This window comes from Diorhabda sublineata, chromosome 7 (genome assembly GCF_026230105.1).
Source record: "Diorhabda sublineata isolate icDioSubl1.1 chromosome 7, icDioSubl1.1, whole genome shotgun sequence".
NCBI classification, from domain to species: domain Eukaryota; kingdom Metazoa; phylum Arthropoda; class Insecta; order Coleoptera; family Chrysomelidae; genus Diorhabda; species Diorhabda sublineata.
The window spans coordinates 31,260,255-31,280,759 of record NC_079480.1 but is presented as its reverse complement, the minus strand read 5'-3'; the positions used below and the strand labels follow the sequence as shown (position 1 = coordinate 31,280,759).

The 20,505-nt window shown below is 31.5% G+C and overlaps 1 protein-coding gene across 1 annotated transcript in view; it reads right to left on the bottom strand.

Moving 5' to 3' along the window:
- Window positions 1–20,505, bottom strand: part of LOC130446645 (uncharacterized) — a 707,006-nt gene that overhangs the window by 16,451 nt on the left and 670,050 nt on the right. Inside the window, exon 3 of the mRNA XM_056783014.1 lies at window positions 119–260. Coding sequence (XP_056638992.1) covers window positions 119–260 — 142 coding nt within the window. The remainder of the gene's footprint in view (window positions 1–118; window positions 261–20,505) is intronic.

The following is a 20,505-nucleotide window of genomic DNA, read 5'->3' as shown; positions in this document are numbered from 1 at the left end:
GACGCGTCCAAATCACATTGGAGGTACCTGTACCTATGACTTACCCATCAAAATAGTTATTTTTTGGAATAATTTTTCATTCCACACAAAGATAATAATTTCATAAGCGGAAACTCACCTATCATAAACTAAATATTTATCTCCTTGTTCTTCATAACAATCTCCTTTCGTCTCAATGTATGTACTGTTAATAAATAAGTAGTTAGGTACTCCGCTTTGGAACCATCTTCCTTGCCATGATTTTTTGAATTGACAAGCACCTGTAACAAAGATATAAAAATGAGCATGCTTATAGTGATTACTATTTATTAAAAGAGAAACTAAGATTACATGAGACGACATTTTACAAGTAAAATTTATTTGATATTATGCAAAATTTGCTCCTGAATTACTACTTTTAAAGAAAATATTATCAAGTAATAGCTTGTAATACCATCTCGTATCCTATACCAGTTTCTATCTTGTCTATCATCGGCCTAATTATTGTTTTATTGTATTCTGAACGTATATCTTCCCACTCCCCTTCAATTGCCACCTTTAGTCCATGGTGAGTATCTGGTACTAAAAATGCTCTTAAGCTCATCCTATAGATGTTCGATATGATTAAAATCTAATAAAATGAAACCCTTTTCTATAAAACCAATTTATGTTTTTTTACCTCCTGGACGTACCGTTATGCAGACAGATTACGTTGATGAAGTGCGGGTAGGAGCTAAGTACAGTCCACAAACCTTTATCAAAAGTCAAGTTCTTCAATACAAGCTTGTGCAAATTATTCACTATATCTTCGATTTTCTATATCAATTACTTCAATTGTTCAAATACCAAATCAACATAAGCGCGAGTACTTTTGGACCATTAGAAGGTTTGTGAGTATGTAATTACTGAATTTTTCCGACGTTCTATTCAATTACAGTACACGGATCTGACGAAGTCGCTGTTGCATCTGAACATAAGCTAAGCGTCAATTTGTAAAAGTCATAAAACGGTAGTCTCACTATATAGTGATTCTTCTAGCACTCTATTGTCTATTGAAGCTCCCAGTTTTCAAGAACTTTTGGTATACTCGGTTTACTACTGATAGACCTCTAACACAAACTAGCCTAGATTAGTACAGTAACTTGAGCGAACTCAGTGGATGTAGTATGAATTTTCAAAGATAATTTTCAGAATTACAAAAAAAATTATGTGAAAAAAATCTAACTAACATCCAAAGTGATATTAAGATTATACGAGGGTTGCTACTTAAGTTTTGAGATATGGCAATACTATGTGAATATGTCACATCTGACATTGCCATCATAACGAAATGAAATGGTGAAGGTATTCAGAACGTGTTGTCACACGAGTGCTATTAAGTTGTTTACAGATACTTGAAACATTGATCTTAGTCAAAAAATGGAATTAAATCGTACTATGACTTTCGTAGTGGAATACCTTTTGACGTCGCTGTCTGCCGTTATTGACTTTCAACATAAACGAATTTTATAATTTCCCGTCGACCGATCGCAACTTTCATACCAATAGAAAAGAGACAATCACATACATTTACATTTGTCACGTGATTTTGCATAAGGCTTTTAATAAAAAACTCTTCATTATTTTCTTAATATCGTACGCAAATACCTAATTACAAACAAAAACACAAAAATATCACGAAAACAAAAAGCAACATACACATCATAAAGAATAACAAAATTATTAGGTTACCGGCAGCGACATCAAATTTATGAATAGGACCAATAGACGTCAAACGGCAAACCTCACCCACGAACGGCAACGTTAAACCGAAGCTCAAGTTTATGAATCGGCCTCAAACTAACAGCAGTGTGCCGATCAACTCGCTTCTCGAGCTATAATGTTCCTCTGATATCAAACGAGGACGCACTGGATGAATTTCGTGAATAACGTCCAGAAAATATAGAACTGATATTGCAAGATCGTCATGTGACGTACCATGAGATTGAGGCATACTTGGGCATTAATTCCATATGACAAATGACAATGCTGTCGCGGTACTTCAAAAGACGTCTATGAGATCGCGACAGGCGACGAATCATGAAACTACTGAACAACAATCAACTATATGGGTCTTTCAAGACGAATAAAATTCATCAAAAAGTTATTCGCGCACGAACCCCTTCGAATCAAATGGTGGCCTGTTTTTTCGGAATAACTGGACATGTCACCACCGACCAATTAGAGCAACATTTAACGGTCATTTCTGAATGCTATACCAGCACTTGTTCGCCACAAAGGAAGACAAATCATTATCCACCACGACAGTGGAGCTCACAGACTCAAACATCAGTTGAAACAAAAATGTTTTTAAACAGTGAAAATATTTAATTAATGGGTCATTTGCTGTTTGGCACTCTCAATCGAAATGGAAAAAATTCTTCGACAATTGGTTCAAACTCATTTAAAGTGTATTGATCTTAATGGATAATGGATAGTTTTTCCTCAAATATCAAGCCTGTTATTTATATAGATTGATGAACTACCGATTCGTGGAAAAATTTCTTTCTTTTTATCGACTTGATTTGCTTCTATTATAGTTCTCTGCTATTATTAAGCAATTATTTTCATTTGAAATACAAGATTACGGATAATATATCATTGACATACAAACGGTATCGTTAGTTTTTTTGTAATTCATTTTCCAATCTAAATCCTCAGATTGTAGGAACTAGTTTAATTATCATTGAAATCATTCAAATAAATTAACTCTGATTAATAGTCGACATCCTCAGATTAGATAATAAAATATAATACAACTTCATTATTTGCTAAAAATATGTTTTTTTTCAATAGTTAAGCTGCGGTTATACTAAGTTGTTAGCTGTCGCTTCTAACTAACTGCTGGTAATACTGCGAACAAGTAACCTAAGCCTTATACTGAACTAGCGGCTGGTGAATACCAGTGGGCTAGTGTTCACTAGATGTAATCAGAAGATGAACATGCTCATTATAACATTATAACATTCCTGGATTTAGTCCGGAAATATCCTTGCCTATATGACGCTTTTTCTGCAGACTACATAAACAAATATGCCAAAACGCAACTTATAATAACCAATTATTTCAAAGACAAAGAGAAACTAGGAATAAAATCAGGTGAGACTTCATTGAAGAGAAAAATAAGAAATACAAGATACATATTAAAATGAAGTTTACAAAATAAAAAAAGTCAACGAAGCGTGGCGAGTAGATGACATCTACAAACTTTCGAATCACCTGAAAGAAATCGGTGTCTCTAACTTCAATAACTCTTCAAATTTAGAAACTGACATTATCGTAAAACAGTGGATCTTCTAATTGTAGCTTCTTAAAAAACTTGCTGATGCTTTAATATCGTTACTTCTCAATATCTAAGATCCTACTCACCATCTCCTTTTCAACATCTAGTCTTACAAGTCTCCAATTATAAAATTTAATACCTAGTCATCAATAACAACGGACTAGCAAATCTTTTCTTATAATGTGAACTATTCAGATCAGATGGCTCATGGCGATATTTCCAGCGGCTGGTTAGTAACGGCAAATTAAGCCTAGTGTGAACGCGTACATTTCTCAAATTAGACTAGTTCTAGTTGATTTTCACTCGCTATAGATTAAATAAGACATACTTTATGCTGCTAACATGATAAAAATGATTTAAATATTTAAATAGCAGTATAGATTTATTTACTATTAATCGGAACTTGGTGAGTAAATTCTCATAGCAGAAATGTGTATGAACAAATTTGTCTCGAACCTTCATAGTAGTAAACAGTTTGAGCTCGTTCCGGTTGGTAAATATGCTACTAAAGCACTTGAAGATAGAAAATAAGTTCAAGAAATATCAAAATCAGTTTTAGCATCCTTCTACCACCAACTACAAAAGCATATAAAAACGCGCAGAATAAGATTTCAAACTTATTAGCTCAGTGAAAAATTTAAACTATAGTACGGATCCCTGCCAAAGTATTATTACACTTGAATGGAAAATGAGATTAATGGACTGATGGTCGAAAAAAAATATAAACTCCTATAGGATTCCGGATGAGATGTTTTCAACTTTGAGGCTAGTTTATAAAATGAGGTTCGTAACATATTTTGACAATTAAAAATATGTTTATTAGCATTGAAGAATACATGTCTGTTTCAGGATTTCCCTCTATTTTTCGACATAATTGTCGTTTATATCAATGCCTTTTTGCATGCGGTGTACCATCTTATTAATGCCTAATCCGTAGAAGTCTGCCACCGTGCCACGAAGATAACTTCTTTCAGTTTTTCGTGGGTTGTGAAATGCGTCTTTCCTAAGTGTTTCTTCAATTCAGAGAAGAGATAGTGTTCACTGAGGACCAAAACTGAACTGTAGGAAAGGTGTGATTGAAGACAGCTCGCCAAGGCGAGAGCTGGGAGAGCGGAAGCCAAGCTACACATCAATCTCGCCAACAGCAGCGTTCGAAGCTCCTTGGGAATCTCAGTTTATGGACAACCCTCATATTTTCTGTACATTTCCCTTTCCCACTCCTTACAACTTTTATTTGTTTCAGTCAAGTATTTTCTCTGCTGTCAAAACACAACGTCGATGAAGAATTGAAAAAGTCTTAATCTGAAAGATATTTCTAGAAAAGATGACTGCTGTGATTCTTCTGTTTCTTTTTTCTTTCAAGAAAGAATTTTTTTAACGAATATGCCTTTAAGATTGACATTTCCAAAATGCCGCTGCTCTCTCGAATGACTCTTTGTTGAATATAAACTTAAAAATTTTACAAGATGAGTCTCCTGTATACACTTCAACTAAGACCAAATTCCGTTTCCTGGAGTTCCTGGTCCTTCAGTTGGGGACCTTAAGTTTAGAATAACTAATACAAATTACAAAAATTCATCACTTCGTCTGATATGATTATCATATCCAAACTTATTACTGAAATCACTATTGCCTATTATTGGCCATATTGGTTCCACTTTCGACTCGATTTTTCTTGTTTCCTAATTGTATTACACATATACAGCAATGCTTTCAAAATTAGTTGTGTGACTGTATAGAAAATATTAGGTTGTATAATGGAATTAAGTACGACACTGAATTAAATTTGGAACTAAAAATGTATACGCCCCATGTGATATAATAATTTATAAAAGTGAAATACTTTCATTTTTTGTGAATTTTATATTAGGTACATGCAAAATTTTCACTCCAGTCCTTTTGATGTCAATATATAAATTTTTAACGACATTTTAGTTTTTACTTTGTAAATCCGACGCCGACGTAGTGATTATATCATATAAAATTGTTTCAGAGCAGGAAATGTACCGTTATATTAAAAAAACATGGAGATCGCGATGGCTACTTTGAAGTTAATGAATTTACATACAGCACATAAAATAGTGAAGTTCTGTCTCGTACATGTACAGGGTATCCAGGAAATTATTGCTGGGACCGAATAGAAGAGACCTGAATAATCTTATTTGTCATACGAGTTTTCCTATTGGAGTTATAACCTTTTTACATCATTTCGAAGCTTTACAGCACATTGTTTCCATTTTTTTCTGTTTTTGTAATTAATCTTCCGAGTCTATACGAAATACCGTATTGAGAAGCAAAGTAGGTTGGGTTCCTTTTTGTATACATAGACGTTGTCGCCATCTACGTGTGACTTATGAAACGTTGTGCGAGATTCAACTTTTCAGTGATTCATTGTATAATTTGATGCATGTAAGAGGGATCCAAACGTCTTCGAAGCATATTTTACAATGAGAACTAACATATAAACTACATCTTCAGGTTCTCAACTTTTTGATGAAAGCGATAAATACGAACAAATAAATATAGCTTAAAAAAAACTGAAAAACAATTTTTAAAAGATCATCAAACTTAAAAGTTGGGAATAATTCTTAAAATAAGATTAAAGCAATAATGAAAAAAGCGTTGAGTGCTTGATGTATGAGATATATAGCAAGCGCCTCACGCTTTTTTCACAATAATACTAGTATTTTTGATTCATTATAGTTTGCTAAAAGTCATTCTTCACCTTATAGTTTTATGTGATTTAAAAGCATGTTTTTCAGTTTTTTGGAGTTTACTCCTTAAGAATCGATTTGCATATATAAGGGGCCCGGTATGAGAAAAATGTGAGGAGTAAAATCTATCGATGAATGACCTCGTTACGTTTTTGGTGCGCATTCTATGATGCGCAACTTTCTAATTTTTCAGTGTCGACATACTTATATTGCTGTCATTGTGAAGTTTTATTATCATTGTGTTTAGTATCATTGAACTGAAAGTATTTTCAAATAACTATGGCAGAAAGAGGTGTAGATGATATTGCCGGAACATCTAACAAACACGTGGTTGCAAGGTACGTTATAATTCATGTATTATATGTATGAGCATGTGCGATTTGTATTTATTAAATATTTTAATAATTATCGATGTAGTTCATATAAATATATATTTGAAAACAACACATAAAATTAGATAATCAACCCAATATGAATTATCGAGAGCATCCACATAAAATAGAAAATTTCTAACCTAACCGTCGATGTCTATAAATTCTTCCACGTTATTATGATTTATTTCATAAATAATTTTTAAATATTAACAACTGTAGTCAATAATTCGATAATATTATCAGAAAAATCGACAATATTTTTTCATTATAATAATGTTTTTATATAATTTTCTTTCGAAAAGTTATTTTTTAGCTTATTTAAATAATTTTCATGTACTATTTATTATTGCATGTAAAAGATTTAGTGACATAATTATCTATCAATCAACCAATCTTTTTTAAGTTAAATAAACTCTTTTTGTGTCTGGTTAGACTATCGAACTTAAGGAGTAAACTCCAGTCGTGCGTCGGAGCTGACACACACAATTTTTTTTGTACTATATTCATTTTTCACTTTTGGATTGATACTTTTTAATTGATACCACCCTCGTATAATGGCCTCGCTACTTATACAACTACATCTCGTCGAAACTTGTATCGAGCCGTAACGTTATAGGTGGTAAGGTTGTCGTATTTCTCAATTTCCAACACGAACATCGGAGGTTTGAATCCTGCGTCGAACGAATTTTTCATCAAATAAACCACTTGTTTTTAGTCCAAACAAGAGTTACAATCAAGCTCACAAACAAACACACGAACCCACATACAGGTGAAGCTAATATAAGCGTGTTAAAAAGACATAAATGTAATCAACCTTTAATCAACAATTTGTAATATACGACCACATATTTGAGTTTATTCTATTTCGACAACACTCGAAATATAAGATAAGATCTATCAATTGTTGAGCAGTGTATTATTTCCTTTATTTCATACACGTTCTCTAGTCCATTTCAATATATTTTTCTATTATTATTCGGTTATGAGATCTTCTGTCGTTGTTAGAGGGTTTATTTTTCTTTGTTTTACGAGGTTGTGAGGTTACTCTAAAATTTCATAACATTTCTAATAGTTCACCTTGAATAAATATGAATTCCCCCCATTCGATAGTTTTATAATAATCAATTATATCTCTAACCATTTATTCTTAAATTAATATAACTGTAGTATAAATATAAATAAATAAAATAAATAAAATAAGTAAAATAAATAAAATAAATAAAATAAATAAAATAAATAAAATAAATAAAATAAATAAAATAAATAAAATAAATAAAATAAATAAAATAAATAAAATAAATAAAATAAATAAAATAAATAAAATAAATAAAATAAATAAAATAAATAAAATAAATAAAATAAATAAAATAAATAAAATACATAAAATAAATAAAATAAATAAAATAATTTTAAAAAAGTTTTGCATATTGTCGATGCAGAGCCTACGATTAGCGTGCTATATATATGCCATTAAAATATTTGCTATCATTTTCATAATGATACTGTTGCGAGCTCTTTCTAGACTTGGACAGTGAATTCGGTCCTGTTCGGTTGTACTGGAAGTTTGAAATTTGGCGAAAACACCGGCTTACCGAATTCATTTGATATTTGTTTTATAAGAAGGCATTTTTATTTATTTCCTAGAATTATTAAGAAATTATCTTTCGGTATAAATACGAGTTTGTTAAATCTCATAGTGAAAGGAATAAAATAAAAAAGTAAAATGTGAATTTAAATAAATTAGAATTAGTAGAAAGTAATTATAATGTAGTGAATATTTAATTATAAGTAGTGGTTAGTTAATTTTTATATAAGTTACTTAAGTCTAGTGTAAGTTATCAAATAAATTAAGCAAAAGACAGTGTGTATATATTTACCCTACCGTTGAAAAAAGTTTAAATAAATTAGGATGTAAGAAAAACATTTTATTACAACTACTTCACAATTATCATTGCTATCAACTTTCTGAAAGGGAATAGCTCTATTATTGGATTTAGAGTTTGAAAACACTACTGCAGAGATTGTTCAAAAAGCATACGATGCTTGTAATGATTTGATATTATGCATATCAAGACAAAAGTATGAAATCGTTTATGGAAAAAATTGAAACATTATATACTCGATCCTGAGGAGTACCATAAGTATTCTTTTGATATGCTGAAAGCCTCTTCTATCTTTCTAACCTTAATCGGTCGGTCGTCCAGTACAACTTTGTGAACTCTCAATTTTTTCCATCTCAAACGCTCGTCGTCAGTCATGCCGATACGGCCACGTTCGAATTAAAGTGCCCAAAATTTCACGGTCGTAAATGATTGTGTAGAGTCTCTGCATACAGCGTCTCACTCTTCTTTTATTTTCGTAAACGTATTAAGTTTAAAAAACAAATATTCAAATAGATCTCGATAATCATTTTTTTCCATTTTCAGAAGCGTCCAAAATGGCTGGAGCTTGAAAAACACGTGTAAATATATTTATCAAGTTGTTGAATTTTCTTTGTGTGGAGTATATTTTGTATAAATTGAGTAATTATCATTTCTAATGTTTAAAAGTGTTTCAGATAGAAATCTGTTTTGAGTTAAATTTGAAATTTCAAGTGTGCCAGTACAAATGGAACTTGTTTATGATCCACCCCGTATATACCTATAACAGCGCTTAATCTAATATTTTCACTTGGACTTGAAAGTATTCTATAAAGCCTATGGTCAAAGAACATGCCTTATAAATTATTTTTTGTACAAAATAGTCTTCATTAAAAAAAACTATGTAAAACAGCTCTATATTTTATACGCAAATATCAACATTTTTATCTATAACTGAGTTTTTGAAAATATTGTGGATATATCGGTTTAAAATGACGCATTAAAAATACCAATTGATTTAAAAAGCGTCATATAAATCAATATATCGAAAGTTAAATCACTCGCATGACATAACGCAAATGAAAAATAAAAAAAAAATGAAAAGGAGGAAAACAATGGAGTGCAATTATTTTTTATGGTTTCCTGTTCGGAAAAAAATGGCCGACCGTATATATTCCAATTGCAGTCAATATTATTTATTTTTAAAGAACAACTTCCATTATATAGCAAAATAAAAACAATGCGATAAATCAGGATTCCAGGTCATTTCAAATGAAAAATGATCAATATTGCTGCCATATTTATTGTTTGCAGCAAGAAAATTCTACCAAGACCACGCCTAGGGATTACAATATCTGAAATGTATAAAATAATATGTATATATATGAAGTTCGAATAAAAACATTTCAGGATAATGGTGAAATGTCTGAACACCATTGCGGAACAATTTTCAACAAACTAAATCACAATAATACTGATATACAAGGTGTTTGTAGATTCTTTCCTTCAACAAAATTTTCTATTCGGAGATATCGACCATACCAAGTGGAATATGACTGGAATTATTCATTAATTCAAAAACTATGTATGGCCTATCAGTAAATATTTTAAGAAACACATTCAGTTGGTGAAGGTTCTCTCTAAACAAAACTTCACCAAATTTCGTCACTTATGTTTAGCTAATGATTGATTGATTGACTCTAAATTTTCAGACTTTCTCGATAAAATTATCAGATGCTACAATACAACATTTCCTCTTCGCCCTTTTGAAACTTCATCCAAGAAAATCAGATCACTTTTGTATATTAAAAAGTTCACAGACAATCCTCACATCCTCAATTATATCAATAACTAGAGAATATTGTATCCGAAACTATTACAAAAATCGCAATCGCAAAATAACACTATAGTCTATTTCAGAAAGGTATAGAGCAATAAAATGGGGAATTCCGTCCAGTTCGGTTCAATTTCGGTGTCGGCCATAGGTCTAGGTCTTGAAATATTGTATAGGGGTTACTTAGGTAGTAGATTATGCAGTTAAGTTTTGCGTTTAACAGGAACCGTTTAACCTTGTGTCTCTGCCTAATTCCAACCCTATTTCAGATTTGGCTTAACCATGTGCCGTAAGGGCAATGGTGCCTTACCCAATATTTTTAGATCTTTACAAGTATATTTGTTTAGTTTAACGCAGGGGTCTTCAAACTACTGCCCGAGGGCCACATCCGGCCCGCGGACAGATTTTGTCCGGCCCGCGGAGAGCTAGCATACTTGAAAACTCCTTTTAGAGAACATATTTTTTATAGCAAATTAAATTTAGTTTACTGAAGTATTCTAATTTTATGTTGAATAGTTATTAATATGTTTTTGTGATAAGTTGCATAAAGAAACACATAATTGTAATGAGTAAAGAGATGTATAATATGCAGAAAATTTAACCTCAGTATATAATAACTAACAAATTATTGAAATAAATCGAACTAACATTTTATACATTTTAAATATGACATATGAAATACTAATGAGATTTATGTAATTGATGTTTTCCACTGACAATAGTTTGTAGTTGTGGACTAATTTTACCTCTAACAATTATTAAAAGAGATTTAAGATGCTCATCAGTTAATTTAGATCTGTAAACGTTTTTGTGTACTTCATTTTGGAGAAGGTCTTCCCACACAAATAAGTAGTACCAAAAACAGACAACAGCCCACGAGCAAATTATCAAATTGTGTCAGTGGAAGACTCTTATAAAATTCCAACAAAGATGAATTTCGATATTTGTTCTTAATTATATCATTGCACTGTAGATCAATAATTTCCATTTGAAGTTCCGGGGCTAGGATTTCAATGTCAGTATCAAAAGGATTCTGAAAAATCTTAATTTGATTCGCAATGGCAATGGCAAGTCCGAGAAATAAGTATCAAAATTTATTTTCAAAGCTCTCAAAGTTTCGATTGCAAAATCGATAGGAAACTCAGTCTCAGTGGTGTGGCTGAATATTTCACATGTTTTAAAATGTGAAAAACATTTGCTTCGTTGTTGTGATTGAAACAGTATCAATTTCTTCCGGAATGATTTGATATTAGTGTATAAATCAGGAAGATGCAGGTTTTCTCCTTGGAATCTCAAATTCAGTTCGTTTGTTTTGTCAAATCAACATAGAATGCTAGCTTCCACAGCCATGCGTTGTTTTGTAATTCAGTAAGAGGGCGATCCCTGGTTGTATTGTATGGTTTGTATCTTACCTTGAATGTCGAAAACAATTGGTTAGAGCTAATGGCAAAGTTTCAAGAAAATTGCTAGCTAGCAGTGGTGTACCTCAGACTCAGACGATATAGACTTAGATATACAAGCTTTACATTCTACTATAGGCAAAGATCTCATTATTATGTCCTAGTCTAACGCGAACAGTCTCTGTAAGGAGCTTCACCAGCTCTAAAACTCAACAGTGACTTAATACGATCCTCAAATTCGATCAAGTTTCTGGTCTACATATTGACGGTGCCCTTCAATAGTTTGTACATGTAGAAAACTTGGCAAAAAAGTTATCCTCTTCTTGTTTTTCGATTAAATCTGTGTCTGAACAGCTCGATTCTCGTACTTCTTGAACAACGTACTACTCATTGTTTGAATCGCATCTTATGGTATGCCTTTCTAGGGGTCTTGTAGTTTGCTTCTATCTTCAAATTACAAAAAAAAACTGTTCGTTATATTTTTAGTTTGAGTAGTAGAACGCATTGCGAAACACAAAATTATAGTTTGTTTGGTTCGCAAACACTTTCACAACTCAACTGAGAGACACATTCATGCCTACGCTACTAGAAGAAAGAATTTGAACATTTACTTAACTAAACTCACTTCTGATCTGGTAAAAAATTCCATCATCTTTTGCGCCAAAAAATAAATTATTCAATCGGAATTAAAAATGGCAAATACATTTAATATGTTCCGATGATTGACAAAGACTTTCAGCGTATTATTTTGTGGCAGATTTCCACAATTTACCATAAACTCAATAGAATAGCATAATTTAATTTAGTGTAAGTCAAATTGTTTACAGGTAATTTTATTCTGAGGTTTACAATGAACATTCTTCGAAAAATAAATGCACCACTTAGAGATCTTCGTTGGTTCTTGCACAACAGCTTTGATAGAGATCTTCACATGATCAAATGCATAGTTTATGATTCTATAAAGACATATAGACAAAAATTACAATAACAATATCGGAATAACGAAAAAAAAAAGGTTATTTTATAGATTCTTTTGGTTTAAGCACCATTTTTGACGAAATTTTAGTTTCTGTTCAGTTTGGCCAGCCCTGTATAATCCAGTAATCCCAAATACAGTTGTTCAATACAGTTTTAAACTACTCCATCATATCTATTTAGCAATAATCCTATTTGTGATTTATGCAAACATAATTTGGTAGACAGCCCAAGAGAGCAATTAGGAGAAAGTGATCTGACATGTAACGTACAAACCTGAAGGACATTGTAATACTACATATGTTGTAACTGTACATATGAAATGTTCAATACCAAATGGTACGGATTATGTGGCATTTCAGGAGAATTTCTAGTCGTTTATTGAATGCTATATTTCATTGAGTTATATGGTAGATTTGTTATTTTAAATAATGTAAAAGAATTCTTCATAAACTGTTGTTAGAAGAATAATGATCTTATAATACATGCAGTTACGAAATAAGCTTTCGGCGAACGTAGGGATGTCTTGTTGTAAAATAATGAGGCCTATGTATCAACCCTACAAAATAATAAAATTTTCGTAGCTTTTTATTTTTTTAACAACTTCTGAGAATCAAATATGGAATAAGATTTGTACTATTATTTTCAACATTGCAAATTGTTTTTATCGCAGCTTTTCTAAAGTTTTTTAATGTTTCAGTAGCGGTTTACGTCTTTTGTATGAAGAGAAAAAGGAGTGAAAAAGTATTAGTAGAAACTCACTGTTATTGAAAATGGGAAGAGTTTTATACTTCAGTATGTACGAAAGTTTTATCCCTTAGCTCTCCGACCCACTTACAATGAAAACTTGGCTTGGAAGATATCATTTTTGTTTCAATACAGTCTCCATTCATGTTGACACACATTTTTTATCGATGTTCTAGCATATATAATACCACGGAAGAATTCCGGAAAGAGTTTTGGAAAAAGCCGTTATCTGAGCTATTTCGGCTATAAAAATGGCAGATATGTGACGTCATGCAAGACAATACCTTTTGCACTACTTTCCCCGGTATTTTTTTATCGCCTATATAATTTTTCAACTAAATTCATACTGTATATGTCATGAAGTATAATGACTTCTTTAGCATCCCAAGAAGGTTGCATTTGCATATTTCTTTGCCTTATTCTACATATTGGAGTCTAAATAAAAGATCCAACAATTTGAACTTCTTGTTGTGCTTCCAAGGTTTTGTAATTTTTGAGCAAATCTTTGGTTTGTCGTGGAAGACTTTTTATTTGGGCCCTCACTTTTAGTTGTTCGTCTAGCAAGGCTAGTCCTAATTTTTTCAAATATTCTCTTCTTGTGACAAACGTATTTTTGTTTCCAAGAAATATCACCCGGCGAGTTGATTCCAGCTACGTTCAGTAAATGGTAAAAAATTACCATAGGCCACCTCTTAGTTGATCTAGCAACATTATAAGTAGCGCAAAGCTTGTCGACCACATCAACGCCGGATTTTGTGTTGTTATAAAATGATATTATTTCTGGCTTTTTTGACGCATCTTCTTCCACTTCGTTCGACGCCACATGCAAACTGGAAATAAGGACTACGGTTTTTCATTTTTTCGGGACATATGGAACTAGCTAACTAACCGCTTTTGGTCGCGCTGTATCTAGCAGATACAAATTCGGCGGTCGGACGGGTTTAGGGTGGCCAGGGGTTGTAAAAGTGAAGTCAGCCGATTGTAGTTCTAGGAAAGGCTTCGAGATACATCTGCCGAGAACTACTGCAAATCTCCATTTTCTAGAGCTATTACATAAATAAATATTTAGCAAAAAGTTAACCATGTATCTCGTAGACTAATGGAAGGTTAAAGACTGCTTATGTTGTCTGTTAGTAGTTGTACCCATCGAGTAAACAAGTTGAGTTTTATAGTACTTTTTAAATAATTTCGTGTATGGTAGTGTTTGTTGTGTCTTCCACATTTAAACTCACAAGATCACTTCTCTACACTGTCATATGATACTGGAAATCAGGGCCGGATTAATCTTTATAAGGCCCGGGGCTAAAATAATGACGGGGCTCCCTTAAGGAATTCGAAAACCCCGAAAAATTCACAAAATAGTATCAATACTTTAGATTTGTGGCATCAACACATTAAAAAATACAGAATGATTTCCAAATGATGGGGCCCTCTTGGACCTGGAACCCGGGGCTATAGCCCCCCCAAGCCCCTAACTTAATCCGGCCCTGCTGCAAATTCAAGTTTTTTGAGTGGAAGTATTCAATCATCGCGCGAGTTTCCAAGAATATAAAGAGTAAAGTAATGGTTTTATTTAAAAATTACACACTTAGAACAGTATTTCAGGATTAAAATACATAACTTGTTTATTTTTAATTCGCTCTCAATTATCTGTTAGTATTTTATATAAAAATAATATGCCTAACCTAACCTAACCATTACACAACACGTTGGGCCGTTTTCTTCACTCTAAGTTATCCTTCGGTTAACATTATTATCCAGAAAATTTTACGCTTCAGTAGAAATCCAATGAAATCAATTAATTTGAAGTCATTTGACTGAAGACAACCAATAAGTACACTTTATAACATTGTCTTGGATACATATTGATTAATTCGATTTTGACGTTTCAAATATTCAATATTTCAAAATGTAACTTAACTGTTCTAATTGTTTTTTTTTGTTAATTACATCTTCAAATAAATTCTTTTTGCCCTGGATTTTTTCTATATTCGGTAAAAAAATTTTTATCCGAAAAAACCTAAAAAATTGATAAATGATCAAAAATTTTATAATAACGTCTCAAGCTTGGTATTTATAGGCAACAGATCTCCGCTTAAGCTTTCGATATTTATCAATGTCCTTGGGTTATCACTACTGATAACAGATAACGAAAACCATTTGATTCTAAACCTAGAATATATTTATCTTCCTGGATAACTAAGATAACTTTATCATGAAGAGAACGGCCTTGAAGTGAGCTTGGTAAGGGCAATCTAAGGTTCGTCAATTATACGAGTCGTGTCAAAAAATATTGACTTCTGTTCTAGAATATACTACGTACGGAATAGCAATAAATTTTGATAGTTTATTGCAAATATTTCTGTTTCAATTGCAAATACTTCTAAAAAAATTTTATATAAATTTTTAACCCTACATTTTGTGTTCGAACTTTTTATTGAATGTTCCCATATTTTGAAGATTATTATTTGTATTAGTTTTTCATCATTTTCTACTCCCCATATAAAATTCACCATCTCTTAACTAACTTTTTAACGTAAATTTATGCTAAAATAGACATTTTATCGGATTAAATATGAGAATAAGAAAGTGGTTTGTATTCCAAACTTTATTTAACCAGTATCAGTAGTGAATGTGTGTAGATTTGAAAATGGTGAAATTTTTATAAGTTCAACAAAAATTATACACCAAATAGTCCAACAATGAATTAGAAGGAAAGAGTGAGAAAAGAATTATTTTTCATCCACACAGTTTTTGGAAGCTTTAGATACGAATGGTAATTGCTTTAAATTCAAATTGTTCAAGTAAACCGATTCGTAATGGATTGAGAGAAGTATAATTATGAATGTAAAGTGCTTTATATGATAAGATTTCTATTATTTTTCAACGTAGTCATCACAACATGTATCGGGAATTATAATAAATTGCCGGCAAGATTGTTGATGTCTATTTGCAAATTGTTTTCTTTTTGGTATAGAAACGTTTGGTTTCTATACAAATTAGTTAGCTTAGGCGAATCGATTGGAACTTATCCAAGCGTTGTTTCTAAGACATAAAAAAAGCTTGAGAGCATACGAAAGCTGCTACGAAATTTTCAAAAATTATATAGATGCATTTCCTGATAATCTAGGAGAATACGGTTTGAGAAACAAACATATTGATTCCACCGAGATATAAGATTCATAAATATAGAAACATATGTGTCCATTCAATCTTACAAGCCTTCTTCACAAACTTCACAAAGCTTAACTTTCGGAAGCACAACTGCATTTTGAGATACAAGGGTCTCGATTATATCTACCCAAATATTAATTTTCAAAGGCATTTGTGTTATACAGTCCTGTATCCATCTAGTTTTTGTATCATTTCAATATTTACAATTTTTGGCGATTAACGTATAAATGACTTTATCAACTCAACGAGGGTTGTATGAATAATTTCCGAACTTAACAACGCAGATTTCAGCACTTATCAATATAAGTTGGAAAATATATTTGCGCATGTGATGAGAGGTTTTCACTAAAATCTACTTTTTGTTTTACAATCGCATGAGTGAGTGGTCAATGAAACAAATTGAGCATAGAGCTGTTATTAAATATTTATTTTTGAAAGGCCTACACAATTGGAAGAGGGGTTACATATTATATTATCATTTACTAGCGTAACATTTTGAGCAGCTGAATTCAAACATTGCCATAACGGCTTGACCGACGTGGGAATTCGAAACAGCCAAAAACAACTATCGATATCATCAAAATCGTTCTCCAAATAGTACTGTACGACCGTTGGATAAAAGTTAGACATATGGAAGCGGCTATCGGAATATCAAAATAATGCATTTGCCATACACTGACTGAAACATTGTGGATGAATAAGCTATTGTCGAGTGTCGGGTTTGCTCTTTTTGGATCAAAAGTGCATTCTAATGAACAAGTCCCAGGCCTTATTGTCGCGGTTTAAGCAAAAAAGCTGGATTTTTGCCTCCATTCATAATTGTAAATAAAGCTTGGATTCACCACTACACTCCTGAAACGAAAAATTGTCTTTTTGCGTTTTATACATCCCTCATTGATACTACCTGAAAATCGTCTTAGTAATTGTAATAAAAACGATCAAAGGTTATTTTATAGAGTATATGAATCGCATAATTGAATTATAACACTATGCAGTACAAATGTTTTGGTTCTGTTAATGATTTAATAGCCTCGCTACTGACCGCTTCACTATTTTCGATGTGCATGCATCTACGGCGTCCTGAATACGTGATTCCCATAGACTTTTATAACCTTTTGTGCTGATTCGAGATGAGTTCTCTCATATTTATTTTGTTTCATATATACTGCACAAATAAATGGAATTCCGTGTCTCAATTTTTTTTGATCATAAATATTTGTTTTGTTACCATCTAAAATAACCTAATAAATAATTCTGGAGTACGTTATTAATACTATACTTAAATTCGTAATGTGACAGTTAAATCCACTTCAGGTGTACCAGCCGACACTATCGTGAACACAGCTTGCATTAGAAAGCGCTCACGGAAAATTGAGAGGTGGAAAAAAATGAAATAAAAGACAATCGCAATTATGAACGAATCCCTGAAAGCCATTAACGTCAAGGGAAAATGTTCTTTTAAATCTTTAAAATGGATAAACTTACTCGAAGAACATCTGAGAACACATATCAATGGTAAATGTGTTTCCTAAGAAGTGATTTAAGTCTGAACGCTACGGCGGAGATAATTTGGATTTTTCCTGTTTGAACAGTCTGATTTATTTAATATGAAGAATATAAGTTTGTTTTGTGTTTGAGTGTGTAATAGGTGGACAATTATAACAACACAACAAGTTTTAATTACACTAGATAATCGTTCTTTTCGATAAATCTTCAAAATACTACCCTTAACTAGGATTGCTTTTATCCTAAAGCTAAATCTATGAATGGAAGCACTTCTTATTCTGAAAAAGGTAGAAGTAGCCTATATATCTGATGAGTAAGGTGCGGATATAGACAGGCAGGAAAACTATCAATGGCGAAAAACTCGCGAATCAAAAGTGATTTGTAGCAAGGCTGTTGATACATTTAAATTTGAAAGTATTTTTCTTCAAACCAAATTTGATCGCTATACGTCCCCATAATTGAAGAAATAAATGACCTGGACTTGAGAGTTCCATTTTGATAAAACTTTTATTTAAGTGTCATAGTCATAGATCTAAGTGTTAACCTTAATAATTGTTTAAGAAAATTTGTCCATTTTGCACATAATCTTCTTATGAGGTCAAGACCATATTTCGACTTTAACGTACTTATTTAACTTCCAAATCTCTCAGCATATTTGTAAAAAAAGATTTCTCACATTTTGTCAGATTCTTTGGTAGTTTTTTCAATTTAAAACAAAAATAAGTGCTGATACATTGTTCAGGATTTATGTTTTACAACAAACACTAAAGCGACTACTATGGAAAAGCTGCCTACTTGTCTCAAAAGTATTAGACATAATAGTTTACATATTTTGTATTTGTGAAATATTTTTGAGGCGGTTTTTAATTATTTTTGGAAGTCGCTTTGCCCTTGTTTATGAAAAAAAAAAAATGTATGTGTGTCAGCTCCGACGCACGACTGGAGTTTATTCCTTAAGTTCGATAGTCTAACCAGACGCAAAAAGAGTTTATTTAACTTAAAAAAGATTGGTTGATTGCCAGAATATTTTGGGCTTCCTTCATTAATTTTTTTTTAATCTGTAAGCTCGCTGTCTCTCGGCTGGAGTTTTTGGAGGTTTAGATTTTTTCCTAGTCAAAAAATATAAAAAAAAATTAGAAAATTTATAAATGTATAATTATAAAAATTTTAACCAACTTTGAGAAAATTGATAAAAAAGGTTTTTATAAACATTTTTTTTAAATTATTATAATTAATTTTTTATTTAAAATATAATATTATCTTAATAATTAACAAAAATGGTTATAAAAAGATAATTATGTCACTAAATCTTTTACATACAATAATAAATAGTGCATGAAAATTATTTAAATAAGCTAAAAAATAACTTTTCGAAATAAAATTATATAAAAACATTATTATAATGAAAAAATATTGTCGATTTTTCTGATAATATTATCGAATTATTGACTACAGTTGTTAATATTTAAAAATTATTTATAAAATAAATCATAATAACGTGGAAGAATTTATAGACATCGACAAAAAAAATTATTTTTGGGTAGGTTAGAAATTTTCTATTTTATGTGGATGCGCTCGATAATTCATATTGGGTTGATTTTATGTGTTGTTTTCAAATATATATTTATATGAACTACATCGATAATTATTAAAATATTTAATAAATACAAATTGCACATGCTCATACATGCATTATAACGTACCTTGCAACCACGTGTTTGTTAGATGTTCCGGCAATATCATCTACACCTCTTTCTGCCATAGTTATTTGAAAATACTTTCAGTTCACTTTAGCGGAACACAATGATAATAAAACTTCACCATGACAGCAATAATAAGTATATTGACACTGACAAATTAGAAAGTTGCGCATCATAGGATGCGCACCAAAAACGTAACGAGGTCATTCATCGATAGATTTTACTCCTCACATTTTTCTCATACCGGGCCCCTTATATATGCAAATCGATTCTTAAGGAGTAAACTCCAAAAAATAATTGTATAGATTAGCGTTAGATATGTTGTGTTTGTAAAAAATACGCGGAATAATAAACTTCACTTCAACTGTACAGAGTTTACATCCAAGTTCTGATGTGATTAGACAATAAAATGAGGTTGGAAATTTGGAACCGCTTCTGACTTTACTTCAAAAAAGCTCCCAAAATGATTTTTTTAATTGTAAAAAAGTTTGTTCTGGTTGGGTTACTGTATTCGTCAACGTATACCAACTACCAATGCCAGTTTTGCCCAAATATTCAACAGATACTCGTACTGAAAACTGAAAGTAATATCAATGGAAAGACTTAGACATAGATAACTATATTTATTATTAAAGGCAATAATCAATACCATTAATATCAATATCAATGAACGCAATGTGGTAAATATAATATTATCTCATGAAATTCAGCCATAACTGAAAGTGGAATATACTTATCCGGGTCCAAATACACTACCTCACAGGTAGTTTGAAAATATTTGCATATCATATATAATGTGACTTTTCCACGTTTTAGAATCTATCAGAAATGGTGATTATTATAAAAAATATAAGGATGGTTTTTATAGATATTATTATGATCTACAATGTTTGTTTTTATTACACCTACTGTAATTTACAC